At 46.7% G+C, this 25858-nt stretch overlaps 1 protein-coding gene across 1 annotated transcript; it reads left to right on the top strand.

Moving 5' to 3' along the window:
• Smco2 (single-pass membrane protein with coiled-coil domains 2) lies at nt 1–24919 on the top strand. The gene is made up of 10 exons (XM_075981908.1): nt 1–123; nt 625–629; nt 2052–2157; nt 4504–4631; nt 5865–6011; nt 8037–8112; nt 10282–10338; nt 14852–14908; nt 15791–15966; nt 24720–24919. Exons 1-10 carry the CDS (start codon nt 1–3, stop codon nt 24916–24918), a joined length of 1074 nt encoding a protein of 357 aa, XP_075838023.1. The 3' UTR covers nt 24919.
• Nucleotides 24920–25858: the final 939 nt, after the last annotated feature.

Raw genomic sequence — 25858 nt, 5'->3', positions numbered from 1 at the left:
ATGGTTCTCACACCCGCAACCCTCAGTCACGAGCAGTCTCTGCAGATGAGGACGGTTGCGGAGGAACAACAACGGACCGAGAAGGGCAACGACTTTCTCCAAAACGTCTGTGTGACTGAAGGTGTGGAGGGAGTACGGGCTGATCTCGCAGGAGTGCTCCTGGGGACCCGCCTAGTCAGGAGTGCTCCCTGCTACCAGACACTTCCTGAGGCCAGCAGGGGGCAGATAATGAGGTGTTTCAAGTTCAGGGTCAGGGTGAATGTTTTCTTCTCCAATTCACCTAATTTTAACTCATCAGTATCTCCCGAAGTCGCCTTATGGGGTACTTCTGCAGTCTTGTGATCAGAATGAGGCCTCATCAAGCAGAACTGGCAAGACTTGGATTTCCCTTTGGGGAACCGGTTGTTTTGTGTTGGTTACTTCATGGCTCCCTCCTTGGTAGTTGCTAGGGACACAGTATTTAGAATGCATAGCTGCAGAACATTAGTTACGTAATCATGTGTGTATCAGTGGCGAAGGAATTGCGTCCTTAAACAGGACAGTGGAAAACTCTTGTTGTTGTTGATTGTATTTGAGATAGTGTCTCACTGTGTAGCCCTGGCTGGTCTGGAACTCACTGAGGAGGCCAAGCTGGTTTTGGATTCTGAGAGATTTGCTTGTCTGTGCCTCCCCTGTGCTGGGATTAAGGATGATCTGCATAAGTGTATAGAAGCCAGGGCCCTTTCCTATGTGTGAGTGAGTGTCCCTTACTCTTCTCTCCAGGGCCCTTTCCTATGTGTGAGTGAGTGTCCCTTACTCTTCTCTCCAGGGCCCTTTCCTATATATGAGTGTTCCTTACTCTTCTCTCACTGTGACCAGTTATAGAAGAAGGAGTTGAGTGGGCCCACAGTCCCGGGGAGGGGGGGGTCCACGACAGTGGAGCAGAGGCAGCAGGTGGCAGACACACTTCGAACCATGAGCACAAAGCAGAGCAAACCGGAAACAGCCTCCAGCGACATGCTTCTTCCAACAAGGTCACACTCCTAGATCTCCCAAATAGCACCATCAGTTAGGGCCCAATTAGCCAAATGTCTGAGACTTTGGGGACATCTCAGTCAACCCACCAGAGCAGGGTAGGTGTCTGGGCTCAGGGTCCACAGACATGAAATTACCTCCTAAAGACAGACATTGCAAGGTGGTTGTGGTTCATTTTTTTTAATGTGCCACATATATGCAGTTTAGTAAATTAATACCAGCTTAATAGAGATGAGCGAAGGGCTCTAAGACTTGTTACACAGGAGAGAAGACAACTGGGCTGTAAACACACAGCCAGGATCTGCCGGTCACTGTGCTGGTACACACACACACACACACACACACACACACACACACACACACACACACAGAGCATCCAGACACGGAACCTGCCTCTCACTGTGATAGTACACACACACACACACACAGAACATACAGACACGGAACCTGCCTCTCACTGTGATAGTACACACACACACACACAGAACATACAGACATGGAACCTGTCACTGTGATCACACACACACACACACACACACACACACACACACACACACACACACACACGGCTGCCCCGAAGCCCCCTCCCATTTTTAGATTCTGTCATGTTAAACAACACTGTCACACAGTGCAAGAGGCCACTTCACACACGGTCTCTCTGCCTACCTGGCCTTTGGAACCTGTGATTTTGGGACTCCACTCTTTGGATTTGTTTACTGTTTATCTTTCCCATACTTTTATACATGGATACAAATAGCAGCAATTTGAAATTGGAATCTCATTGTTAAAAGAATTTATGGAGTCAGCCAACAAACACCTACGCAGCTCTTCTGTTTCTCTTTTGCAAAACACACTGTGTATGGTAAATGTATGGTAATTATCCTCACAGGACCAAGTCAGTACGAGGGCAGCGGATGGTCCCTGGGACTGCAGTGCCTCATAGGTCTCGGCTAAAAGCCTGTAGAACAGAGGACCAGCCTAACTCCTACGGTACAGTAACAGCCTCTGTCTGCTTTGTGTTGTTTGCATTTGCTAAGGGAAATTATCAACATGGAGAACACCTCGGACAGACCAGACGAAAAAGACAAAGTTTCTGAAAACCTACAGACTGATTCCCTTCACAAGATGAACTTTAAAATATGGGTAAGCCAAGCTGGGCCTGATGATAGATTTAATCCCAGCCTGTGGGAGGTGAAGATGGGAGGAAGAGGAGATCAAGGTCAGCCTTGGGTACAGTAGACCCAAAGCACAAGCAGAGAGAAGAGAAAAAGGAGAAAGACAGACACAAATGCCACAGCAGGGGAAGACACGACCTCGCCTGTGTCTCAGGAGGAAAAACATACCCAAGGCTTTCCTCCCCGTTTCCTCCCATACGCGTGACCCTGAAACCAAGAGCTGGGGATGGCACTGTTTCCCACTCTGCTGTCTACACACGGGCGTCTTCCTAGCTTACACACACACACACACACACACACACACACACACACACACACACACACACACACACACACGTTATGTATCGTTTTTGTCTGTGAGAATCAATTACAACTGGCATAGGTCACTTTAGAGCGTATGTGATATGTAAAATTGTCCCCTGCTTGTAGAATGTCTTCCGGTTCACTCAGCCTTGGTTCCGACTCAGCCTTGGTTCCGTCTCCCGGGCATTCCCTCTGCTCCCACCTCTGGTGTCTCCAGGCTTGCACTGGCTACGGCTGCCTCTCTGAAGTGGCTTTCCCCTTCCCGCTGGATGTAGGAGCTGCCCAGATCATCCATGATGACCTCATTGCAAGCTCTTTTAACTCGGTGACAAAGTCTACAAAGATGTTTGTCCTAATAAGGGGGCATGTGCAGTGTTGGGACATGGCCACATGTTCTTGGTGCCAGCAGTTAACTTGTGGTACATGAACTCTGAGGAGCCACCTGCATGGAGACTGAGAACATTTCCAGCCTGCCCGTGTCCCCTCAAGCCGACTTGAGGATTCAGACTCTGCTTTCTGACAAGTGCTGAGGTGTTTGCCTGTAGCCTCAGCTGGGGTCTGCACAGGGATCTTGGGGAGGAACACCTCTCTTCTGCCCACCCCAAGCTTTCCCTCTTTTCAGTTTAAAATTTGTTTTATTGAAGCAAAGGAGTTTAACTTAAAGCTTCCCCAAAGAGCTGTTTTATAGTATATTTTTAAAAAGAGGTGTTCTAAGGTAAGATAGTATAACTTTTTGGTCATTTTTTTGCATGTATAGAGTTGAAATGCCAGAGAATAACTTTAATATATTTTTTTAAACAAAGAAAAAGAAGAAGAGAGAGAAATAGGAAGAAAGGAATTTATGGACTAAACACAATAGAGTGGGCTATTTCTCTCAAACTCTTTGCCATGAAATAAACAGGAGATGGTAGACACACGAAACACTGCTCAGCTGTGTTCTTACAGCTGCTCCTTCACACAGCTGGGCTTCCGCGGCGTCTCCTCTGTCTTTGCGTGGATAAATAGATGCCCTTTACTAAGACAGTTAAAAGTAGGACAAACATAACAGTTTGTCCCCGTCGCCTTCAGAAAGCCTCTCCAAAAATAAAGATTTTCTTCTGGTATCCAAAATACTGTCATCACATCCAGAGAGATCAGCAGTTTAACACATAAAGGAGTCTAATGCTCTCCTTCTCCCGGTACTCCAGCTCTCGACTATGCCTCAGATGTTTTCAGAGCTCCGTCATTGTCAAGGATTTATCCATGTGTTTTACGTGTACATATGTTTCCCCTGCATGTGTGTCCGTGCACCATGTATGCTCCCAGTGCCCTCGGAGACCAGTAGAGATGTCATCCCCCCCTGGGACTGGAGTCTGTCTGTGTGTATGCCGACGGCCAGAAGAGGGCACCAGACCTTACTGCAGATGGTTGTGAGCCACCATGTGGTTGCTGGGAATTGAACTCAGGACCTTTGGAAAAGCAGGCAATGCTCTTACCCACTGAGCCATCGCTCCAGCCCCCAGTGGGCTGTCTTAATCTGAAACATTTGTCCTTTGCCTTTTTGTGGTATCGAAAAAATACCACCGTTTGTTTTGTTTTGCTGGACTCTTGTGATGTCGTCCAGGCTGGCTATAAATCACTATGTGGCCTAGGTTGGCCCAGGACTTACCGTGTAAGCCAGGCAGGCCTCGTACTCCTGGTAGTCTCCCAGGCTCCTGAGGGCCAGGGGTATAGAAGTGCACCCTTGCCTGTCTGGTGTTGAGTTTTTGAAGAGCTATGTTGTTTGAGTCAAGTTTCCGGGTTCACGACTGGGTGTGTTTCTACTGTTTCACCCTGAAAACATTTTTTTTCTGAGAGGCTGGTACTGCAAATCCTTTGTCTCGCTATCTCGTCCATGCTCCTGGGAAGGCGGGGCCCCCATCTCATCCACGCCCCCTGGAAGGCGGGGCTTCCGACAGGCTGTGTCAGGTAGGGCTGCAGGAGCCAGGATCTCTCAGGATTATCATTTGTTCTTACTTCATCATCTCTGCAGGAGGGATTGCAGCAGGAATTTAAGCACAGCCAGGACCCACCGAGCAGTCAGGATGAGCAAAAACTCACGCTTGCCTGTGAAGATCTTCAAGGGTCACTGTCTCAGTGTTTGGAGAAGAGCTCCCCTGCATTGTAAGTTTTGACACAACCCGGTAGGGAGAGCTGAGCGATGTGGGGGGGGGGGGCGGGGGGGGACACGACAGTGAAGTTTAGTAAGGAATTCAGAGAGAGCCTGATGAACCGTGTCCACATGCATGGGGACTGGCTGACCCTGACCAGCAAGACCGAAGAGTCAGCCAGCCCTGGGCTGAAGATGCTGGCACAGTTGTCAGGTCTTCTGGGTGTCTTTGGATTTGGAGCTTAGATTTGACACACATCTCAAAGGCCTCAGATAACTGTTTATATATGAAAATCATTCAATCATAATTAAAAGGCTGTTATTAAGGCCGTGTGTGCCACCACCTGTTGTCACCTCTCCTCCCTGCCACTATCCTGACCCAATATCTAACATTCATTACGTACAAGGAGATTTCAAATATATTTATTTTTAGAGCTGGGGCAATAGCTCAGTGGTAGAGTCCTTTCTTAGCATGTGGGAGGTCCTGGGTTCAATCCCTAGCATTGAGGAAAATGCATAAAATTATTTTTTTAAAGTTTCATATGAGCCAGGTGGTGGTAGTGCACACCTTTAATCCCAGCACTAGAAAGGCAGAGGCAGGCAGATCTCTGTGAGTTCGAGGCCAGCCTAGTCTATAGAGCAAGTTTCAAAACAGGCTCCAAAGCTATACACAGAAACCTTGTCTCAAAAAACACAAAATTAAACCAAAGTCTGCATGTGAATGCTTTGCTGCATCACACATGTATGTGCACTGCATGTATGCACACTGCGTGTATGCACACTGCATGTATGTACACTGCATGTGTGCCTGAGGGAGTCAGAAGAGGTTGTTGGATCCTCTGACCCTGAAGTTATGGATGGTTGTGAACGACCATACATGTGCGCTGGGAACCAAACCCTGGTTCTATGCAAGAGCAACAAGCCCTTGAAACCAACTGGGCCAATTCTCCAGCCTCACATAAAACCTTAAGGGCTGGGCATGTAGCTCCATGGCAGAGTGCTTATTTTGTGTGAGGCCCTGGGTTTGATTCTCAGTAACACACATATATACATTTGCGTGATTATTTGCTTTATCAAGACTTTTAAAGACCTGTTTACACAGATAAATAAATGGCCACCATTTCGGTGCTAGGAAACACATACACAGATCAACCTGTCAGTCCAAGGAAGAGTGTTTGGAGCTGCGTGAAGTGTTTCCCACGTGCTAGCTTCCGGTGATGAAGATTATTCTGTTTCCGCAGGACCCCAGAGAGCTCGGTCTTCAAGCTGAGCTACTGGAACGCAAAGATGGGTGTAGAAATGAAAGAGCTTGCCGCAGACCACGTCGACTGGCTGGGGAGGATCAACGGCATCATACAGAAGATAAACAGCACAGAAAGCACAGTGAAGAGGTAAATACTAGGCACCGGGATTGGCAGGAAGACAGCGAGATGTCTCATGGCTTTAGAGCTCAGAACGTTGTGGACGCTTCGGTGAGGCCTGGGGCAGGAAGCAAAGCCTCATGGTTGGAAGTCAACATCACAGGCTCACACCAGAGCTCCCTGAGTCCATCTCAATGGCTTCTCCTACACACTTCTTATTTAAAACTGAGTTATTTACCAAAGGGATGCACACAGGTACCCAGTGGGTGCGCGCTCTCTCTCTCTCTCTCTCTCTCTCTCTCTCTCTCTCTCTCTCTCTCTCTCTTTCAACTTATTTTTCATCATTTTTACCTATGTGTGTACATGCATTTGGGTACAAGCATGTAAGCACAGATACCCAGGAGGCCAGAAGCGTCATATCCCCTGGAGTCTGAGTTATAGGCATCTATAAGCAGCCATGCGGATGCCAAGAAATGAAGCTGTTCTTCTGTAGAAGCAGTATGGACTTTAACTACTGGGCCATCTCTCCTGTACCCTGTAGGGTTTCAAGTGGCCCAGGTTAACCTCAACCTCTTTGTGTATCTGAGCTCTGAGCATAATTTTGAACTAATACTCCTGCCTCTGCCTCATATGGAATTGTTGACAGAGGTTTCTGTCCCGCCCAGTTCCATAGCTATTCAGCCCCAAAGAAACACACAGAGGTCTACATTAACCATAAACTGGTTGACCTAGTAGCTCAGGCTTCTTATTAACTCTTTACATTTTAAATTAACCCATAATTCTTGTCTGTGTCAGCCACATGGCTTGGTACCTTTACAGGCGAGGCAGTCACATCTTGCTTCCTCTGTGTATGCATGAGGACTGCAGACTCAGCCTTTCCTTTTCCAAGAATTCTCCCATTCTGGTCCCCCCCCCACCTATACTTCCTGCTTGGCTACTGGCCAATCAGCATTTTATTAAAGCAATGCAAGTGACAAGTCTTTACAGAGTAGAAGAGCATTGTCCCACAGCTTGGAATGTGCTACTGTAGCCTGTAGCATGCTGGAGTCTAAACCCAGGTCTTGATGAAAGCCAGGTAAGCCCTCCACTAACTGAGCTGTCCCTGCATTAGAGAGACTGGGTTTGATTCCTGATGGGCCATTTATTGGGTGAGATAATCAACCTTTTTAAGGGCTTGCCTTTCCTCATGTATAAAAAATTACTAATAGTTATCCTCATCACTGACTTATTGTGAGTGTTCAATTGTGAGGCTGTCACATAATCAATGATTGACAAGCAGAAGCTCCTATTGGAAACAAGTGTCTGAAGCCTTGAATGTCCCTACCATGTTCCCACCTCTTTCCTAGCACAAAGGTCCTGTGTTCCTAGCTCTCTCCTCTGGACCTGCCACAGAACATCTGCTCATACACACCCCGTCCAGATGGACCATTTATCCTCCAGAGAATTAAAAGGTATCCAGATCCCAACACTGTGCATTTTCTCTTTTAAGAAATATAATTCTATTACATGGCAATTATGTTTTTGATGTAAGGTCCTGAGAGTTTCACAAATGCGTATAGTCATGAAACCAGCACGGTGAGGACATTCCTTGATCCATCACAAAATTCATTATTTTCTTCTTTCCTTGTGTTTAAGATTGTGTCTCATGCAGCCTAAGCTAGCTTGGCATTCCTGATCCTTCAACCTCCACCTCCCAAGTGGGATTAGGTGTGCACCACCACACCCAACTTGTTCCTGAATTAGAGGTTCTTGATATAGTCTGGATAAAGCCTAGATACGTGCTGTGCCACTGTCCAGACCGTGGCTTCAGCTCAGTGCCTCCCCCGCACACGTCCCCAGGTACAATCCCAGCACGAGAGAAACAACCCTCTTTCCCAGCTTGTGCCTTTTCTTTCCACACCTTTAAGAGCATCTCTCGAGAAGCAGAGGTTGGCATCTCTTTACTGTGCCCTTCTATGCAGGCTAGCGCTTCTAGAAAGATCAGAAATGTCTCCCATGTTGGATGACTGTTTTCTCAATCCACAGGACTTAGTCCATTTCTTCATCTGTTTGTAGCCTGTTAAATGAGGTGATAACCCTGGAAAACCAGTCTGAACATCTGGAGAACCCTGATCAGGAAGCAAACATTGAGGTAAGCTGGGTTCAGACTTCTGCCTCCACCTCCCTCCTTGGGTGCCAAACATATCATAGCCAGAGGGAAAATGTGGTTCTGTGATAGGAGGAACCTCGCCAGGCTGCCAAGCCCCTCCCTCAGGACACAGCTTCCTTTGTTTGATGCTCAGAATCCTGGACTCTGCCCGGCTTCCCTCCTCCTAGGCTTCTGTCTTGATTCCCTCATGAGAACACAGGTCTTAAGGAGACCTGCGTGTTGGCATCTCAGAATCCCAGCCCTGCTAGTTCAGAGAAAACATCTAGGAAATGGAATTTACTAACTGTGTCCTTGGAGATCAAGAGTGGACTGTATGGCCTTTGGTGACTTCCTGACATGTTCTTGTGTTATTTCCAAACCTCCAAAGCATCCTATTTCCTTATCTCTGTGTTCTCAGAGATTCTTTTCAGAGAAAGGGTTTTTAAATTTTGTTTGATGTTTATTTTTTAAATTTTTTTTATTGTATTTATGTATTTATTGCATGTTTGTGCATGTGTGGATGTGTGCATGTGTGTGTATGTATACATGGAGGTTAGAAACAACTTTCCAGGTTTTCTTTTTCTACCTTGTGGGACCCAGGGATTTAAGTCAGGGATGGCAAATACTTTTACCTGCTGAGCCACATTTTGAGACAAGACTCTTCCCTTAAACATGGGTTGGTCTGGGACTCATTATGTAGACTAACCTGTAGGCAGAGTTTTCCTGTCCTGACTGCTGGCTCCAAAATAAATGCATAGAGACTTAATATTTATAAATGTTTGACCAGTAGCTCAGGCTAATTACTAGCTAACTCTTACATTTTAAATTAACCCATTTCTATTAATCTACATTCTGCCACATGGTGTTATCTCTCTTTCATATTGTACCTCCTGTATCCTCGTCATGTCTGGCTGGCGATTCCTCTGAGTCTGCCCTTCTTCCCAGTGTCCTTAGTCTGGTTCTCCCGCCTAACCTGACCCTGCCCAGCTCTCAGCCAGTCAGCTTCTTTACTAAGCCAATCACAGCGACATATACTCCAAAGTATAAAAGAATATTCCACACTCACCTTGACCTTTTGTGCTGACTTTGAACTCTCAGCGAGTCAGCGGCTTCAGTCTCCCCAGGGCTGTGTTTACAGCCGTGAGCCCCCACACTTGGGGAGATTTGTATTTTAAGGGGGGAGCTTGAGAAAACAGGAAAGGATAAGGTGTTACACGCTTATATGAAACTCTGTCGGATCGACGCAATTTTGTGTGCATGCTAAACGCAAAGCCCGCCACATGCCACATATGAGCGGAAGACCCAGAAGCAGGTCAGATGCCCACCGGTTGATAGATAAACCATCATCTTGTGTGCACAAGGGAACACCACCCTGAAATAAAAAGGAACAAATTCCTGATTCTCCTAGCAGCATGTGTGACCTCAGACACAGTCGGCTGTTTGAAAGATGCCAGCTCAGATGGGCACAGACTTCACAATCCATTTATTAACAAAAAAGCAAAGCCATGGGGACGGAAGATAGGCAGGCGGAGGGAAGAGGGGAGGAGGCAGTTAAGAAATGACCCTGGCAGAGGATGGGGAGTCCAACCTCACCTACTTGATAGTGCAGTCCCTTAATAGACCACGTGACTTGGGGGCTGGTGATGAGAAAATGTGGTACCAAAGGAGGGTGAGCATACACCCCCAGATGTGACCACGCACTGCTGAAGTTGCCACGGCTCAGGATGCCCAGTGCTCCTGCTACTTGTTGGACCAGCACAATGCCTAGCGAGGGGTCACTTGCAGAGGGTGTGGTCAATCATAACTTTTAACAAAGTTTTGTGTGTGTGTGTCTGCATGTCTGCATGTGTGTCCCAGGCGCTCACAGAGGCCCGAAGAGGGCATCAGATCCCCTGGGGCCCCAGTTACAGGCAGGTGTGAGCCGCCATACAAATGTGAGCCGCCGTGCAGGTGCTGGGAATAAAGAGCAGCCGGGTTTTAACCACTGGGTCCTCTCTCCAGAGCCATCAATTGTATCTTACTGACATGACTCAGTGCTGGCTTTTATAAATCAGCGTATTACGAGGGGAAAATAGCTCTGAAATCGGAAGCTTGTTGACCATGCGTGTGTTTCTCTTAAGAATTAATTGTCTTACTCCAGTTTCGTTTGTCATTCCTTCTAATGTGTTCCAGGAGAAGATCATAGAAATTAGAAAGCAGTTAAAAGAAGTGAACGTCAGACTGGCCCAGGTAGGAGACGTCTTTATAAACGAGGAGGAAAAACGCCCTTGAGAGCATAGACTTTCAACTCCAAGGAAGGGTCCTCGGAAGTACGCCTCTGGAGGGGGTTCCGTGCCACATGCTCGTTTTCAGAGGAAAAATCCTGGGGTACCAAGATGAAGTGGCTTGGTAGGAGAACTTCTGTGAGACGTGTGTCAGCCATCTAGGTCCAATATGTAGCTGCACACACACAGACACACAGGCGTAGACACAGAAACAGATACACACAGACATAGACACACATATAGACACACATACATATATACACACATGTGTATATATACACAAATGCACACATAAACACAGCGACACAGATACACACACCTACACAGACATATACACATAGACACAAACACAGATATACACACAGACGCACACACAGATACACAGACACACAGGCATAGACACAGACACAGATACACATAGACATAGACACACAGACACACAGACATGTATACACACAGACACACATACATATATACACACACGTGTATATATACACAGATGCACACACATGCATATACACACAGAGATACACACATAAACACTGCGACACAGATACACATACCTACACAGACACACACATAGACACAAACACAGATATACACACAGACACACACAGAGATACACACACACACAAACTGACATAAACACACAGATATACACACATAAACATAGACACACAAACACACACATGCATACACCCAGACACACATTCATGTATACATACACAGACACATACATATGCATACACAGAGACACACACATATATAAACACAGAGACAGATACACACACCTACACACATGCATACACACACAGACACACACATGCATACACACACAGACACATACATATGTACAGACACATACACGCAGACATACAAACACGCTTGCATAGACAAAGTGACTCACCTACACTTCCGGATAAAAAGCATCGCTCTCAGGCCAGAGAGAACCCAGTGGGTTGAGCGACTTGCCACCAAATCTCGTGATTTGAGCTTGACCCTGGAATCCACATGGTGAAAGGAGAGAAGAGGCTGCTACGTATTGTCCCCTGACCCCAAGACATGTTCCACGACACGAGTACCACCTACTACAAATGAGCAAATGTGATAAAAAGTGAAAAAAATGTAAAAGTCCACTTTTGCTCTCCCGTTCCCATTCACATCAACATCACAGAAGTATCACGTAACATATGTAAATGTTTTTTCTTCTAACAAAAGTAGTACATACTTATTCTAGCAGTTACAACAATATGAAACTAAGCCAGATGAAAATGAAACATAGTTGGATGTAGTGCACACACCTGTAATCCCAGCCCTTGGGGGTCGGGGGGAGGCAAAGACAGGCGGATCTCTATGAGCTCGCGGCCAGCCTAGTCTACAGAGTGAGTCACAGGACAGCCAGGGCTAGGTAAAGAGACCTTGTGTCAAATAAACAAACAAAACCAAAAACAAGAACCTGGCTCCTTCAAAGACAATCACTAGAAACACCTTTTGTGTGTCTGTGTTCTTCTAAACGTCACATTTATTTACACACTGAATAATGTTGTCATCAGATACACCTGTCTAGAACTTGGTTTTTCACAGGTCACTTTTCCCTATAATTTTCTGTGCCCGTGAGATGTCATTTTCGGTTACTGCTGCAGCTTGAGACTGATGTCTGAGTTTATTAGTTCTGTTTCCTTGGACGGTTGGAATTTTGTGCGTGAGTGTTTACCACGAGAAACCGAGCTGTGTGTGTGTACCATGAGAAACCAAGCTGTGTGTGCGTTTTTACCACGAGACACCAAGCTGTGTGCGTTTTTACCACGAGACACCGAGCTGTGTGTGTTTACCATGAGAAACCAAGCTGTGTGTGCATTTTTGCCACAAGAAACCGAGCTGTGCCTGAGTGTTTGCCACGAGAAACCGAGCTGTGTGCAAGTGTTTACCACGAGAAACTGAGCTGTGCGTGAGTGTTTACCACAAGACACCGAGCTGCGTGCGAGTGTTTTCCATGAGAAACCGAGCTGTGCCTGAGTGTTTTCCATGAGAAACTGAGCTGTGCCTGAGTGTTTACCACAAGACACCAAGCTGTGTGCGAGTGTTTACCACAAGAAACTGAGCTGTGCGTGAGTGTTTGCCACGAGAAACCGAGCTGTGTGCAAGTGTTTACCACGAGACACCGAGCTGTGCGTGAGTGTTTTCCATGAGAAACTGAGCTGTGCCTGGGTGTTTGCCTCGAGAAGCCCATCCTGGGACTAGGACTGAGGCTCGGTGACTGACACAATAGGGCCCAGGGTTCAATCACCAGCCCTTCATAAACCAGTCCCGGAGGCCACACCTGTAATCCCAGCTTGGGAGGCGAAGGCAAGAGGATCTGAATTCAAGTTCATGCATGACTGCACAGCAAATTGGAGTCCAGCCTGGAATATGTGAGACCCTGTCTGAGAAAAATTAAGGAAAGTAAGAACAGAAAGCCTCTGCCTGCTCCTCTCAGTGCACCTTGAAGAATCAAGGCTAGGTGTTGTCTCTCCTAGACAACCTGACGGAGATGCAGGAAGTCAACAGGAGAGAGCTTCTCTCTGCCAACTGCTGCTGAGCCAGAGCCCAGATTTCAAGCTAATATGGTGAGCTCTTACATGTACACCTTAGAAAGGTTTACCTACGTTACAGAATTACTCCCTTATCTTCTCAGCAGCCTGCCTACTCTTTCATCAGCTTCCATAGTGGTGCAAGCTTTTTGTTTTTAATATTACATGTATGGATGTTGTTTGCTAGCATGTAGGTCTGCAAATGTACCACATACATGCAGTATCCACGGAGGTCAGAAGAGTGCATTGATTTTCTGGAACTGGAGCTACAGTTGTGAGCCACCATGAGGGTGCTGAGAACCTGGCTCCTCTGCAGGGGCCTGTGCCCTCCACTGCTGAGCCCTCTCTCCAGTGCTAGATCTTTACAAGGAATAAAAGGTGTAACAGACAGAAAGAACGGCTGACTAGAGGCTGTTGTATAAACTTATACTTTTATTTAGACGTGTATGTGTGTGCTGTGTGCATATATATTTGTGTGGACACAGGTGTGTGTGCTGGTGCCAGTGTGTGTGTGTGTGTGTATGCGTGTGCAAGAGGCGTGAAGTTGATATCAGCCATTTTCCTCAATTGCTCTCCAATTTATTTTGAGACGGGGTCTCTTGCTGGTCCAGAGTGCCCTAGTTCTGGCTAGTCTAGTTAACCGGTTGCTCCTGTCTCTGCCTCTCAGGCAGCTCCCATGCCTGGCACAGCTCCCACGTGGATTCCAGGCATCTGAGCTTTTACCCTCATGCTTGCAAGGCAAGTGCTTCAACCAAGCCAACTTCTCAGTGCCTTTTTTTTTTGAAACAGACTCTCACTACACAGCCCTGTGTAACTGGAGACTGCTCTTCCATTTCCCAGCTGCTCAGACCCGAATAATCACACAGAAACTATATTAATTATAGCACTGTTTGGCGAATGACTCAGGCATATTTCTAGCTAGCTCTTACATCTTAAAGTAACCAATTTCTATTCATCTATGTATCACCACAAGGCTGTAGCTTACAGGTGAAGGTTGCAGCGGCGTCTGTCTCCATTGGCAGCTACATAGCATCTCTCCGACTCCACCTTCTCTCTCTCTCTCTCTCTCTCTCTCTCTCTCTCTCTCTCTCTCTCTCTCTCTCTCTCTCTCTCTCTCTCTTCAGATTTCCTGCCTAACTTTACTCTGCTAAGCCATTGGCTGAAACAGCTTTCTTCATCAACCAATAAAAGCAATACAGAAGGACATCCCACATCAGCCCTGGCTGGCCTTGAATTTGCAGAGATTCGCCTGCCTCTCTCTTTGTCTGTGGGTGCTGGAATTAAAGGCAAGCACCACTATCCTGGGAACTGATACTTACAAAGGACTGAAACATCACCCATGTTGGTCTTGGCTATTCTTGCAATACTCAGCTCCTAATCTGACTTGTGAGCAGTTTGCCTCACGTTTGTTCCGTTTTCATTTGCTTCCGTGGTACTGAGTACTGAGTGCCCGGTCCAGGTCGTGGCAGGCCGAGCGCCCCACCACTGCCCTGTATCCTCAGACCTGAGTACCGAGTGCAGGGTCCAGGCCATGGTAGGCGTGCACCCCACCCTCTGATGTACCCTCAGACCTGAGTACCGAGTGCAGGGTTCTGGACGTGGTAGGCGAGCTCCCCACCGCTGGGCACCCAGTGCAGGGTCCAGGACGTGGTAGGCAAGCTCCCCACCACTGCGCTACATCCTCAGGCCTAAGTACCGCGTGCAGGGTCCTGCCTGTGGTAGGCGAGCGCCCCGCCACTGCGCTGCATCCTCAGACCCAGAAGTCCACTCTCAAGGGAGCTGTGTCACTGAGCAAACGCAAGTATCTCAGCACGGTCACTTTGTATGTGATACATAGCTGGAGATTGTATTATCTAAACCAGGAAGACGCGCTTGCCAGTGTTCTCAGACCCGCAAATATCCTTTTAGGTTGACGCTTGCAACGAAGCCCGCGAATTAACGGAGAAACTAATTGAACAGATAGAGGTGAGATGCCCCGAGTCCACCGATCCAAGCAGCTCAGTTGGGTTCCAGCTAAACCTGGCAGTTCTTTCCCAGGAGGCTAAACTGCACCTTATTCTGGTCTCTGGTCCCATGTCTTCGTTTCCATCCCTCAGGCTTCTGCCTTGGGCCAAAAGAACCCTGCCGGTTTCTGGTGTCTCCGCCTCCTCCTCTGGTTCTCGTCCCTTAGTCATCTGGAGCTTTCTTCCACGTCCACACGTTCTGCATTCTGCAAGGCTTAGTGCAGATGACATCTCTTCCCCAGACCTCGCCTGTCTCTCGCATGCAGAGACGTGCGTTCATCCTTGAGTTTCTTCCCTGACACCTTGGACGTGGGGAGAAACTTGCACGTGTGACAGACAAATGGGCTGCCACCCTCCCACTCAGCCTGCTGGTTCATCAGCATCACTGGGTACACTGGGTACCCAGTCCTCACCCCACCACGCAGCAGCCACACTCGTGAGCATGTCTCTCGCACTAATGCACACGGGCATTTAGTCGTGTGTTTTGTTTCACAAGCCTTGTACGTGCCTGTAGTCGACTGCACACTCCTATCTAGTCCGTGTCCTAGCAGAGTGCCCGGTGGGCACCCACCATAGGTGTGGCATGGATGGCCAGCCTGAATACACAGATCCAGCACAGGGGTGTCATTCCAGTAGTTAAAAAGTTAGCACGTGGGTTCCCCTCTCTCCCCCAATTGCGTGTGAGTCACTGAGTGTGCCTTGCCATTGGCCCCCTGGGGTGTCACGGAGAGAAAGACGTCCTCTGTTGCTGGATGACAATTGGATGAGACTGGGAGACATGGAGATTTTTTTTTTATTAAGAAAAGATAGTTGATTGCTCTTTAAATCCCCCCTCCCCCTCCAGAGCGTTTATAAGGAAATGAACTTCCTGAACACTGAGCTGGAGGTGTACCACACGCAGAGAAGGGAGACAGACTCCCAAAGCTCTGAAGACTTGGATACGGAGCAATCAGAGCCCCCGCTCCCCGAGGCTTCTCCAACCCCTTCAGGGCCACACTCTTCTCCCTACGGTGCGGTGTGGTGAGTAAGACCAGGGGCTGGCGTGGGCTGGACGAGCTTATCCAACGTCATCAGGAGTGTGTTAATCACAGCACTTCGGGGGCAGAGGCAGGTAGACCTCTGAGTTCCAGGCCAGACTGGTCTACATAGCGAGACCAGGTGCACGTGTGTGTGTGCCTGCATGTTTGAGTGCTTGCATGTGCATGTGTGCGTGTGTGAGCGTGTGTCTAGCTTCTCAACGTATGAACTATTCTAAGGCCCACTGCATATCTTCAAGTGTTGAATAATAATTTCTTTTGTAAATTTTGTGTGTTAATTGAAGTCATAGAATTTTCCTTGTTTTAGCTATACATCCACTGTATTAAGAAGTATATAGGCAAGCCAGGCAGTGGCTGCACACACCTTTAATCCCAGCACTCTTGAGGCAGAGGCAGGAAGATCTCTGCGAGTTTGAGGCCAGCCTGGTCTACAGAGTGAGTTCCAGGACAGCTAGAACTGTTAACACAGAGTAACCCTGTCTTGAAAAACCAAAAAGAAAAAAAGAAAAGAAAAGTATATAGGCATAGATAGCTTTCTGATTACTTTAGATAACCCTGTCTATATGTAATACTTATGTTTTACCTGTATACAACACCTTTCCAAATCTTTTTAGATGTGTGCAGTGCAGGGAGCGGAACTTAGGACCTCACATATGCTAGGCTAGTGTTCTATCACCGAGAAATACCCCAGTACATCTATCTATGTTTTTTTTTTAAAAATTAAAAGGTTTTCGGTTTATTTGCTTCATTTTGTGTGTTTGGGTGTTTGCTTGCATGTGTGTGTGTATACCATACACATGCCTGGTACCTAGCGAGATCAGAATTGTCCTGGATCCCTAGGACTGGAGTTACGGATGTTGCAAACCATCCCGTGGGTGCTGGGGACTGAACCTAGGTCCACTGAGCCACGTCTCCAGCTCCTCTGTCTACATGTTAAAGAATGGAATTCACAGGCTCTGGTCACCACCTCTGCTGAAGAAAACTACTTACAAAGCAGATTTGACAGCGTTGGTTTGCTTGACAAGATCACTCCCCCTCACCTTCCTTTAAAAAACTAAAATTACTGTATTGGTAAGAATTCACAGACAAAACTTTCACACAGCCAGATTAAGGTAGCCATTCAAACAAACACTACCCAGTCCCAGATCTTTGTCTCTGTGAGTTCCTGTGCAGTTGTGAGGGCCCTCTGAGGCTGTGGGTCTTGGGGTTGCCTCTCTGTGAGTTCCTGTGCAGTTGGGAGGGCCCTCCGAGGCTGTGGGACTTGGGGTTGCCTTTCTGTGAGTTCCTGTGCAGTTAGGAGGGCTCTCTGAGGCTGTGGGACTTGGGGTTGCCTCTCTGTGAGTTCCTGTGCAGTTGGAAGGGCCCTCCGAGGCTGTGGGACTTGGGGTTGCCTTTCTGTGAGTTCCTGTGCAGTTAGGAGGGCTCTCTGAGGCTGTGGGACTTGGGGTTGCCTTTCTATGAGTTCCTGTGCAGTTGGGAGGGCCCTCTGAGGCTGTGGGACTTGGGGTTGCCTTTCTGTGAGTTCCTGTGCAGTTGGGAGGGCCCTCTGAGGCTGTGGGACTTGGGGTTGCCTTTCTGTGAGTTCCTGTGCAGTTGGGAGGGCCCTCCGAGGCTGTGGGACTTGGGGTTGCCTTTCTGTGAGTTCCTGTGCAGTTGGGAGGGCCCTCTGAGGCTGTGGGCTCTGAATCTGGGGGGCTCAGGGTTTTACACATCACATCAACTACATTTTTATTCACTTACCACAAAAACAAAGAGAAAAAAGAAAAACACTATGACCGAATCGAAACCAGAAAAGACATGAACTTGGTAGCTTCTCTCGAGTCATGTCTTTGACTTGCCATTCGTCTTCCTTCCACCTGGCACCACCCTTCTCTAGGATGCTTTCTGAATGCTGTACAGTCCCCACACTTGCTGATGTTTACATATAAACATGTATGCATTGCAGGCTGGGATCTGCAGAAGAGAGAAAACATTTCCTTTCTTTATAAGATTGCTTGACCATAATAATGGTATATATGCTCAGTTCATCCACTTTCCTGTGAAGTTTGTGATTTCTTTTTCCTTGACAGCTGAACAGTATTCCACAGTGTATATATGCACCACGCTTTCATTTCCCATTTATCTGTCGATGGACATCTAGGTTGGCTCCGTTTCCTTGCGACTGTATCTAGCCTAACAACAAACATGGATATGCAGGTAGCCCTGGGGCAGGAGATGGCGTTCTCTGGGTGTATGCCGGGGAGCCTCTTCCTTATGCAATACTGGAGACATACTCGTGGAAAATGTCGAATCTTTTCTTTTGAGACAGGGTCTCCCCATGTAGCTCAGGATAGCCTCAACAAGATCACCTGGGGCTCAGTGCTGGGATGAGGGGTGTGGACCACCATCTTTGCCCAGTTCCGGAGTCCTTGGATCCTCTTATAGAGCCGACACAACGTCTTGGAGAAATAGTCCTTTCTTCCAGAAGAGACCCCCCGCCCTTCTTTTCCAGCCACCAACTCAGACAGAGGCCTCAGCAACCTGCTTTCTGGAGCCGTTTCCAGTTGTTGTGTTTGAAGGAGACCCCTGTATGGTAGGGGCTCCCTCCCAGACCCCAGATTAGGCACAAACCATACCCAAACACTCGTTTTCACAGAGAGATCCTTTATTAAGCAGGGAAGAAAAGTTAAAGTGGCTGCCTTCAGACTCAGGCAGAAAAACAGCAGCAAATGACCGTGCAGGGGTAGTTTTTAAGAGGCGAAAAGGGGAGGACTGTGTTAGAATGAGCAAGGATGCAGTGGTACAGGAGACAGAGGATGAGGGAGAAGGGGAAGAGGACAAGGGGGAGCAGGCAGGGGTGTTTATTTGTCCCTGAGGAACAAAGGACTGCTTCTGGATAGAGGGGAGACAGATGTGATACACAGGCAAATGGCTGTTTATAAAGGCAAACGGGGAAACCCTGTGCTAGCACAAGGTGTTTAGTTTTAATTGGGCATGTTCGTTAGGTGAACCAAAGGGGGCTTTTGATCACTGGACTTTGGCAGTCAGCCTCAGGAGGAGGAAGTGGCCAAACAAGGGACTAGACCTTGGTGGTTAGCTTTAGGAATGTAAGCTAGTGGTTTTTAGCAAGGCAGAAGGAATGGGGAGAAGGGCGAGGCCTGCCAGAGCCACATGCTCGAGTGGGCCAGTGTCCTTTCAGTTCTGAGTCGTCTGTTGTCTGGTTGTGACATCCTCTGTCCCTGTACCTTGCACATCATCCGGTCACGGCTCCAACATCATCCTGCAGCTCAATTGTTTCAGTTCTGTGTCTTCTTAATACTCTGTGAACTATGAAACCGGGACCTTGACTTTATCATTCTGGGACATAGACCGCACCCAGGAAATGCCAAATAAGAGGTGATGCCAGCGAAAATGGTAATGACCTCAGAAAACATTCTCCTCCAGAGTCAACAAGTGGGAAAATTGTCAAGAACCGGGGCCAGAGAGAGGGGAGGGGTAGAAGCGCTTGCCACTGAAGCGTGAGGACCTGACTTTTGATCCTCAGAACCCGCAGAGCATGCCAGTTTCAGTGGCATGCAGAATTCCCACAGGAAGATGGGAGGAGAGACAGGAGAATGTCCCTCAAGCTCAGGGTCACCTAGCCTGGAATATCCACACTGAGGAATGGTGTAAGTCTCCTCCAAGAAGGAAACATTCCATCCTGCATGAAGCTCCTTCTGCTAGAAGGTGAACAACTCAAAATAGCTTCAGGAAGTCCCTGAAACTGATGAGATTCACCAGGCCCCTTTTTGCCAGGGTAAACAATAAAAACTCAGAGATATCTCCCCCTCCACCCCCACCCCGCAAACCTCAGATGGAAGGAAGTTGCACTGCAAGAAAGACTCAGACTAGAAAAGCTGCCTGGAGGAGGCAGAAACCAGCCAGGAGCTAGCAAGAGGTTTAGAACAATCCAGGTACCTAGAAAGCTCACTCTCCAGCTTATTGAGCTGCCTGCAAGGCTGTGCAGTGGGCTTCAGGCTCCCAGCTTTGTGAACTGTCCCCTGTGCTGGGGTGGGGATTGGCTGATGCAGCTGTCTTGAGTCATTTCTGCTCCTATAGGTAACCCCTCACCCATATTCCTGTAAGTAACCCCAATAAAACTCACTTGTTCACCAAGCTGGACATGGTCTGTTGTGGGTGCCCTCTCTGGAGGGTATAGATGTGTGTGATACCTATTATGGTCAAAGTAAAATGCTGCAGGTCCCTGAGCGGCAGGGCAGCCCCAGTCCCACACGGACCCGCAGTTGTGGCAGGTGAGAGACAGAGGCAGAGAAAGTGGGTATTTATTTAGTGGGTTATGAAGGGGAAAGGGAAAGGAGGGAAAGGAAGAAGGGAGAAGAGCAGAGAGAGAGAGAAACAGAGAGAAAGGGGGAGAAGTGGGGAGAAGGGAGAGAGCAAGAAGCTGCCTCTTCGGGAGAGAGATGGAAAAGGAAAGGATTCAGGCCAGAAGCTGAAGGAAGATCTGCTTGCCTCAGTGGACAGGGGAGAAAGTGGGAGGGGCTTGTTTCTTAAAGGAACAGGACAGACCATTACATTCCCATCTCTTTTTTTATAATAAAAAGGTGGGAGGTTAGGCACAACAGGTTAAAGGAATTGGCATGACGGATTCTCAAGACTGCTTCCTGCTTATTTGTGGGCGTAGTCTTGTGGGAGGAACTTGAGAAAGCTGGGTGCTGGTTACATCCTGGGGTAGCTGGTCTCTTTGCTCCTGTCCAGTGTTTGTGGTATGGAAATGTCTGGTGTCTCTTACACCTGTTTAAGGTATTGGCAGAACAGAGGACAAAGTTAGTTAGATCTGGAGCAGCCGAGGGCTGTTTATCAGGCATAACTATAGTACAGAATCTGCCTGGAGAACTGGGTCCAAGCTTGACTATACTGGCTCTCAACAGGTAAAACAGGGTTGGATTAAATATAAAGTATTTTTGTAAGAGACCCAAAAGTACATACCAATTTAAAACATGAGACTTATTGCTTTGTAGTCTGGGACGAGATACAATGAACAGACAATTATAACATTTAACAGTAAACATAGGTGCATTTAAGTTCCATGTATGTATACACACACACAGAGTGAACAGGAATTGGGTGAAGTGGATGCTTTGGTGGACCCTACCAAAAGCATGCCACCGCACAAAGCACACATGCAACAGAGTCATCACCAGGGGACCAGGAAAGGAATACCTCAGTAAAGAAGGTGGGACTTGATCACCTGACCTGGTCATCAGTTAAGATGGTGGTGGGATCACCTGACCCCAGTCAAAATGGTGGCAGCCACATGTTGAATGAAAAAGCCACTATTTTTTGAGCCATGGGAGTTTTAACAAAAGAAACCTGGAGGCATGATCTGTCCTGTTCCTAAGCTGCTGCGCAGCAAGTCACAGCAGGGGGCAAAGGCTGGAATTGAAAACAGCTCCCTCCTGGATCTGAACGATCTTGTTATCAGCAGTAGTGGTGACAGGGACAGTTTGAGGAAAAGCAGATCCGGTGGGATACCAGCATAGCATTTACAGGTGGGTGACTGATAGTTTGAGGGTTTATACCATAACCCAAACATGAAAACTCACGAAAACACCACAGGGCCTATAGAAGAGCGTCCTCTCTCTATAGGCTGGGTGTGAAATGGCGGCAAACACCGCAGGGTCTGCAGAAGAGTGTCCTCTCTCTATAGGCCGGAGACGTCTCTTTTCTATAGGCGGGGTGTTAAAGCCTCACTGTCTCTGGTTCAGGTGACACTCAGAAACCAGAGGCTAGAGGGCACTCCACTTATAAGTGGTCCAAAAGAAAAGAAAAGAAAAAAAAAGGAGAAAGAAAAATCCAAGGGACTCTGGGCCCCAAATCGAATCCACCACACAGCGTGTACAGTGGTAGCACAGGAGGACCAACCCTGGGTTGTCCGGTCACTTTTTTATCTATGGAAAGCAGCCGTGAAGGCTGTGATTGGGGGCTGGAAGGGGAGAACTCACCACCGAAGCTGCTGGTGTGTGTAGAGGTCGGTGTTAAGACAGATAAAATGCAGAGCTATTGTAAAGAAACCTGTTTCCGCCTCTATTGTCAGTCACTTTCCTTTGTGTCCTGCAGAATGTCACCTAAAGGACTGTCTCACCTTTAGGAAAGTTCAGCAGTCATCTCTCTGTGGGTCCTACATGTCCAGTTTATACAGCATGACATCAAGAAGTCCAGGCAAAAACAGTTCTTGCCCAAATGTCTAACAAACTCCATGAGGAGCCTCTTCAATACCCATCATCCTCTTGAAGTAATTGATGCTGCCAGGAGCAGATGTATCTCTCATTGTCATGAAAAATCTTAATTTCTTAAAACATTTTAAATGCCATATTCTGTAGTCTTTGAAAGATAGAAGAATACCTATCTAATTGAAATACATCTCTGTACATCTAGAAAACCTAACTAACATGACTACAAGCTTGACTATTATAGATGACTATCTATTAACTGTATTTCTTAATTACACATTGCATTTTTAAATGAGCTGCACAAACACAATACCTTAGACAAGAGCAGAAATATACATATAACAAAATTGACCTTAAGTTTGTATCAATAAACCAAGATCCATACCAATGCAAATCTCTATAGAATACCCCTCTTTAAATGTTAAAAAAAAAACACTTATATACAATATTTAGGAATTTGGGCGTATTTCTCTCCAAACTGCTTCCTGTTTTTTGTTGGGTGAAGTATTTTTGGAGGTGTTCATGGCAATGTTTCAGGGGGTTTGGTTCATCAAACCATATTAGTCTGGAATTAATCCACAGGTTCTCATCTTCTGTGGAAACAAAAGAAGAACCTCTTTTCCAAGCAACATATCCTTAGACTCAAAATTTGGAATCAAGATACCTTTATGTTGGTTGAACATACAGTGAAATGCCTCTCGTTATGTAGCTCTTTAACAGTCAAAAAATTCAAAGAAAATACAATAATATACATAATCCAGACTCTCTGTGTATCTTCCATCTTTACATGGCTTATATTTTTATTGTATTAATTTTTTTTACAAGTTTAATATTATTTTATTATCTTTACTCCTTTAACCTATGACTGTCTGTACTCTGTCCCTTTAAAAAAAAACTTTGTTTTATTTTTTTTAAACCGCTTACTTTCTTTTATAACTATATACTTTTTTCTCTCTCTCCCAAGCCTACATACATTTCTTAAACACAGCATGTCTCAGTTAGAGGTCTTTTTCATCTGAATCTGTCTTTATTGCATATCTGTAATCCTTTTCTGACCAGAAGTGCCTCTTAAAAAGCTAAGCCACGTTACTATGACTAGGGATGCTTTGCCTTTTGGCTTTACCCAGTCAACATGTCAGAGGAGGTCTGTTCACTGCCTCTGAGAGCCATTCTCTCCACCCCAGATCCAGGGTTGGGTTGCAGCAGGTCTGTGTTGCCATTAAGGAAGTTGTAGCACTCTGCTCACAAACCCCATTTAAATTCTCCATAGCTGAACCTCCAGAAAGAGTCAGAGCGGCTCGTTCTGGTGAACCAGGAAGCTGCCATTTTGGAACTGCACAGTTTTTTTTATATAGCTGAGTAAGGAAACATTCTCTTAAAAGAACTGTGCCTCAGCTTGCTTCTAGCAAACAGAGCCCATCCGATCAAATGATTAACTCTGTTTTCTTTTGTGTCTAGAATTACTTTTTAAGCTTTCTCAGGTTTTACTTGGATTTAGTTAACCACACTGGCACACCAATTCATTGTAGAAGGTCACTTTGTTTCCCAGCCACCTGGCACCTCAGACCCAAAATAACCACACAGAAACTGTATTAATTAAGTCACTGCTTGGCCTATTAGCTCTAGCTTCTTATTGGCTAAATCTTACATATTGATTTAACCCATCTCCATTAATCTGTGTATTGCCACGAAGCTGTGGCTTACCAGGTAAAGTTCCGGTGTCTGTCTCCAGTGGGGCTACATGGCTTCTCTCTAACTCTGTCTTCTTTCTCCCAGCATTCAGTTTAGTTTTCCCTGTTTAACTCTCTTCTTCCCTGCTATGGGTTCAAAGCAGTTTTCTTTATTAACCAATAGTATTCACAGCATACAGAGGGGAATCCCACATCATAATCTACATATAGATTTGTATATGTATGTATAACTTTTCCAGAATTATGGGAATTAAGGATTTAGTATCCATGACATATAAAGAACTTTTATAATGCCAGGAAAAAAAATACAGCCCAGATTTTAAAACAGGTAAAGGGCTTAGACAGCTGGCCAGAGAAGGTGCACAGTTGGCCGGCGACCACATGAAGACATATACAGTGGTATTGTCCATTAGAGGAATGCCAATTGGGACACAGTGAACACAGTAAGAAGCTGTTTTATATCCACTCTAGTGTGCAGTGTACAGTATAATTTTATATGCCACTGCGTATGATGTCATGTGCTTGGTGACCGTGCACCATTGAAAATAAATACTGCAGCTGGTAGAAAATTAATACATCTTTAAAAGGCAATCAAAACCAGCGATCCTATAGTATCAAACAAACGAATGTGGCTCCAACTGTATACAGAAAGGGTACATTAACACGAAGATCGAGAGCGGCCAAACGAGGTCGTGTGGGCGCATGTGCGGCTTCCTCCTTTTACAGACTGTGGTCATAGGACAGAGATAGCCCCATCCCCGCCCCAGGGTGGAGCTGAGGGAACGGCAGGTCCGCACCTTCAATGCGTCTGAACGCATGTGTCTTCTTTGCTGTAGGAAGCAGGCACTGAAGCTCTTCGTCATGGTCTACGTGGTCACCATCACTGGTCTGTCGTGTTACATACTGTTCGTGGACGCCACGTTTCTCTTCGAAAGGGTGCTGCCCAGTGTGCTGGGGCACCGCACCATGTGGGAGCTCCGGGAGATGATGGCACCTTTCCTGAATCTGGAAGCAGAGGACTTGTTACCATCCTAAAGACCCCGAAGTTGCTGATGCCGACCCTTTTCCTCTCTAATAAATTTTACATGTTCTTATGTTATAGTGGTTAGCTTATTTTCAAAAGATGCCATTCAGTGTTTGTAAAGGATTTTGTTATTATATAATATTCAGTTGATCACAGAAAGTGATCAACACAGGATCTACCGGCTCTGTGGGCTGGAGCTCCGGGGCTGTAGCGGGCATATCTTGATTTTCTCAGTGTTCATCTTTCCCCTGACAACCTTTGAAAGATCCATCTTTTCTTAGCAAAGACGGATACTAAGGCCCTCCTACACTGCCCCTGCCTTTCTGCGAGGCAGCATGCGCAGGCATGCACACACACACATACGCACTCACACACACACATACATACACACACACGTGTGCACACACACATACACACACACACACACACACATGAAGTGCCGGTGTATTATATCAGATGTCTCTGAGAATTTTAAGAAAATTTATGCAAAGAATTGAGATGTTTGGAGTGTGTGTGTGTGCGTGCACGTGCAAATCCATTTTATTTTTCTGCTTAAACCAGCCAGATCTAGTTCTGTTGTTTACAATCAAAAGAATTTTAAGTGAGATAGGAAAGTTAGATGTTTTATCCCTAATCACAGGTAATGTGGAACTGCTTTGTTTTTAACATGAGAAGTAGTTTTAACTGAGCTGTGCAAGCCTGGTAGGATTGGCTCAGTTGGTAAAGCCCTGGCTTTAGTCCTTAGCACAGCGTAAAACCACGTGTGGTGGTGTGTCTGTAATCCTAGCTCTTGGCAGGTGGGACAGGAGAACCAGAAGATGAGACTCATTCTCAACTTCATACAAAGTCAGAGGCCAGCCTGGGACCCTGTCTCAAGAAGCAAATGACCCATTTGGGCGTGGAAAGGCAGTGATGGAGAGGTGAGCATGGTGGGACGGACGCCGTGGTGTT

The sequence above is a fragment of the Microtus pennsylvanicus genome, chromosome 8, assembly GCF_037038515.1.
Source record: "Microtus pennsylvanicus isolate mMicPen1 chromosome 8, mMicPen1.hap1, whole genome shotgun sequence".
Classification (NCBI taxonomy): domain Eukaryota; kingdom Metazoa; phylum Chordata; class Mammalia; order Rodentia; family Cricetidae; genus Microtus; species Microtus pennsylvanicus.
The sequence above is the reverse complement of the archived record's forward strand: the minus strand, read 5'-3'. Positions and strand labels throughout refer to the sequence as shown.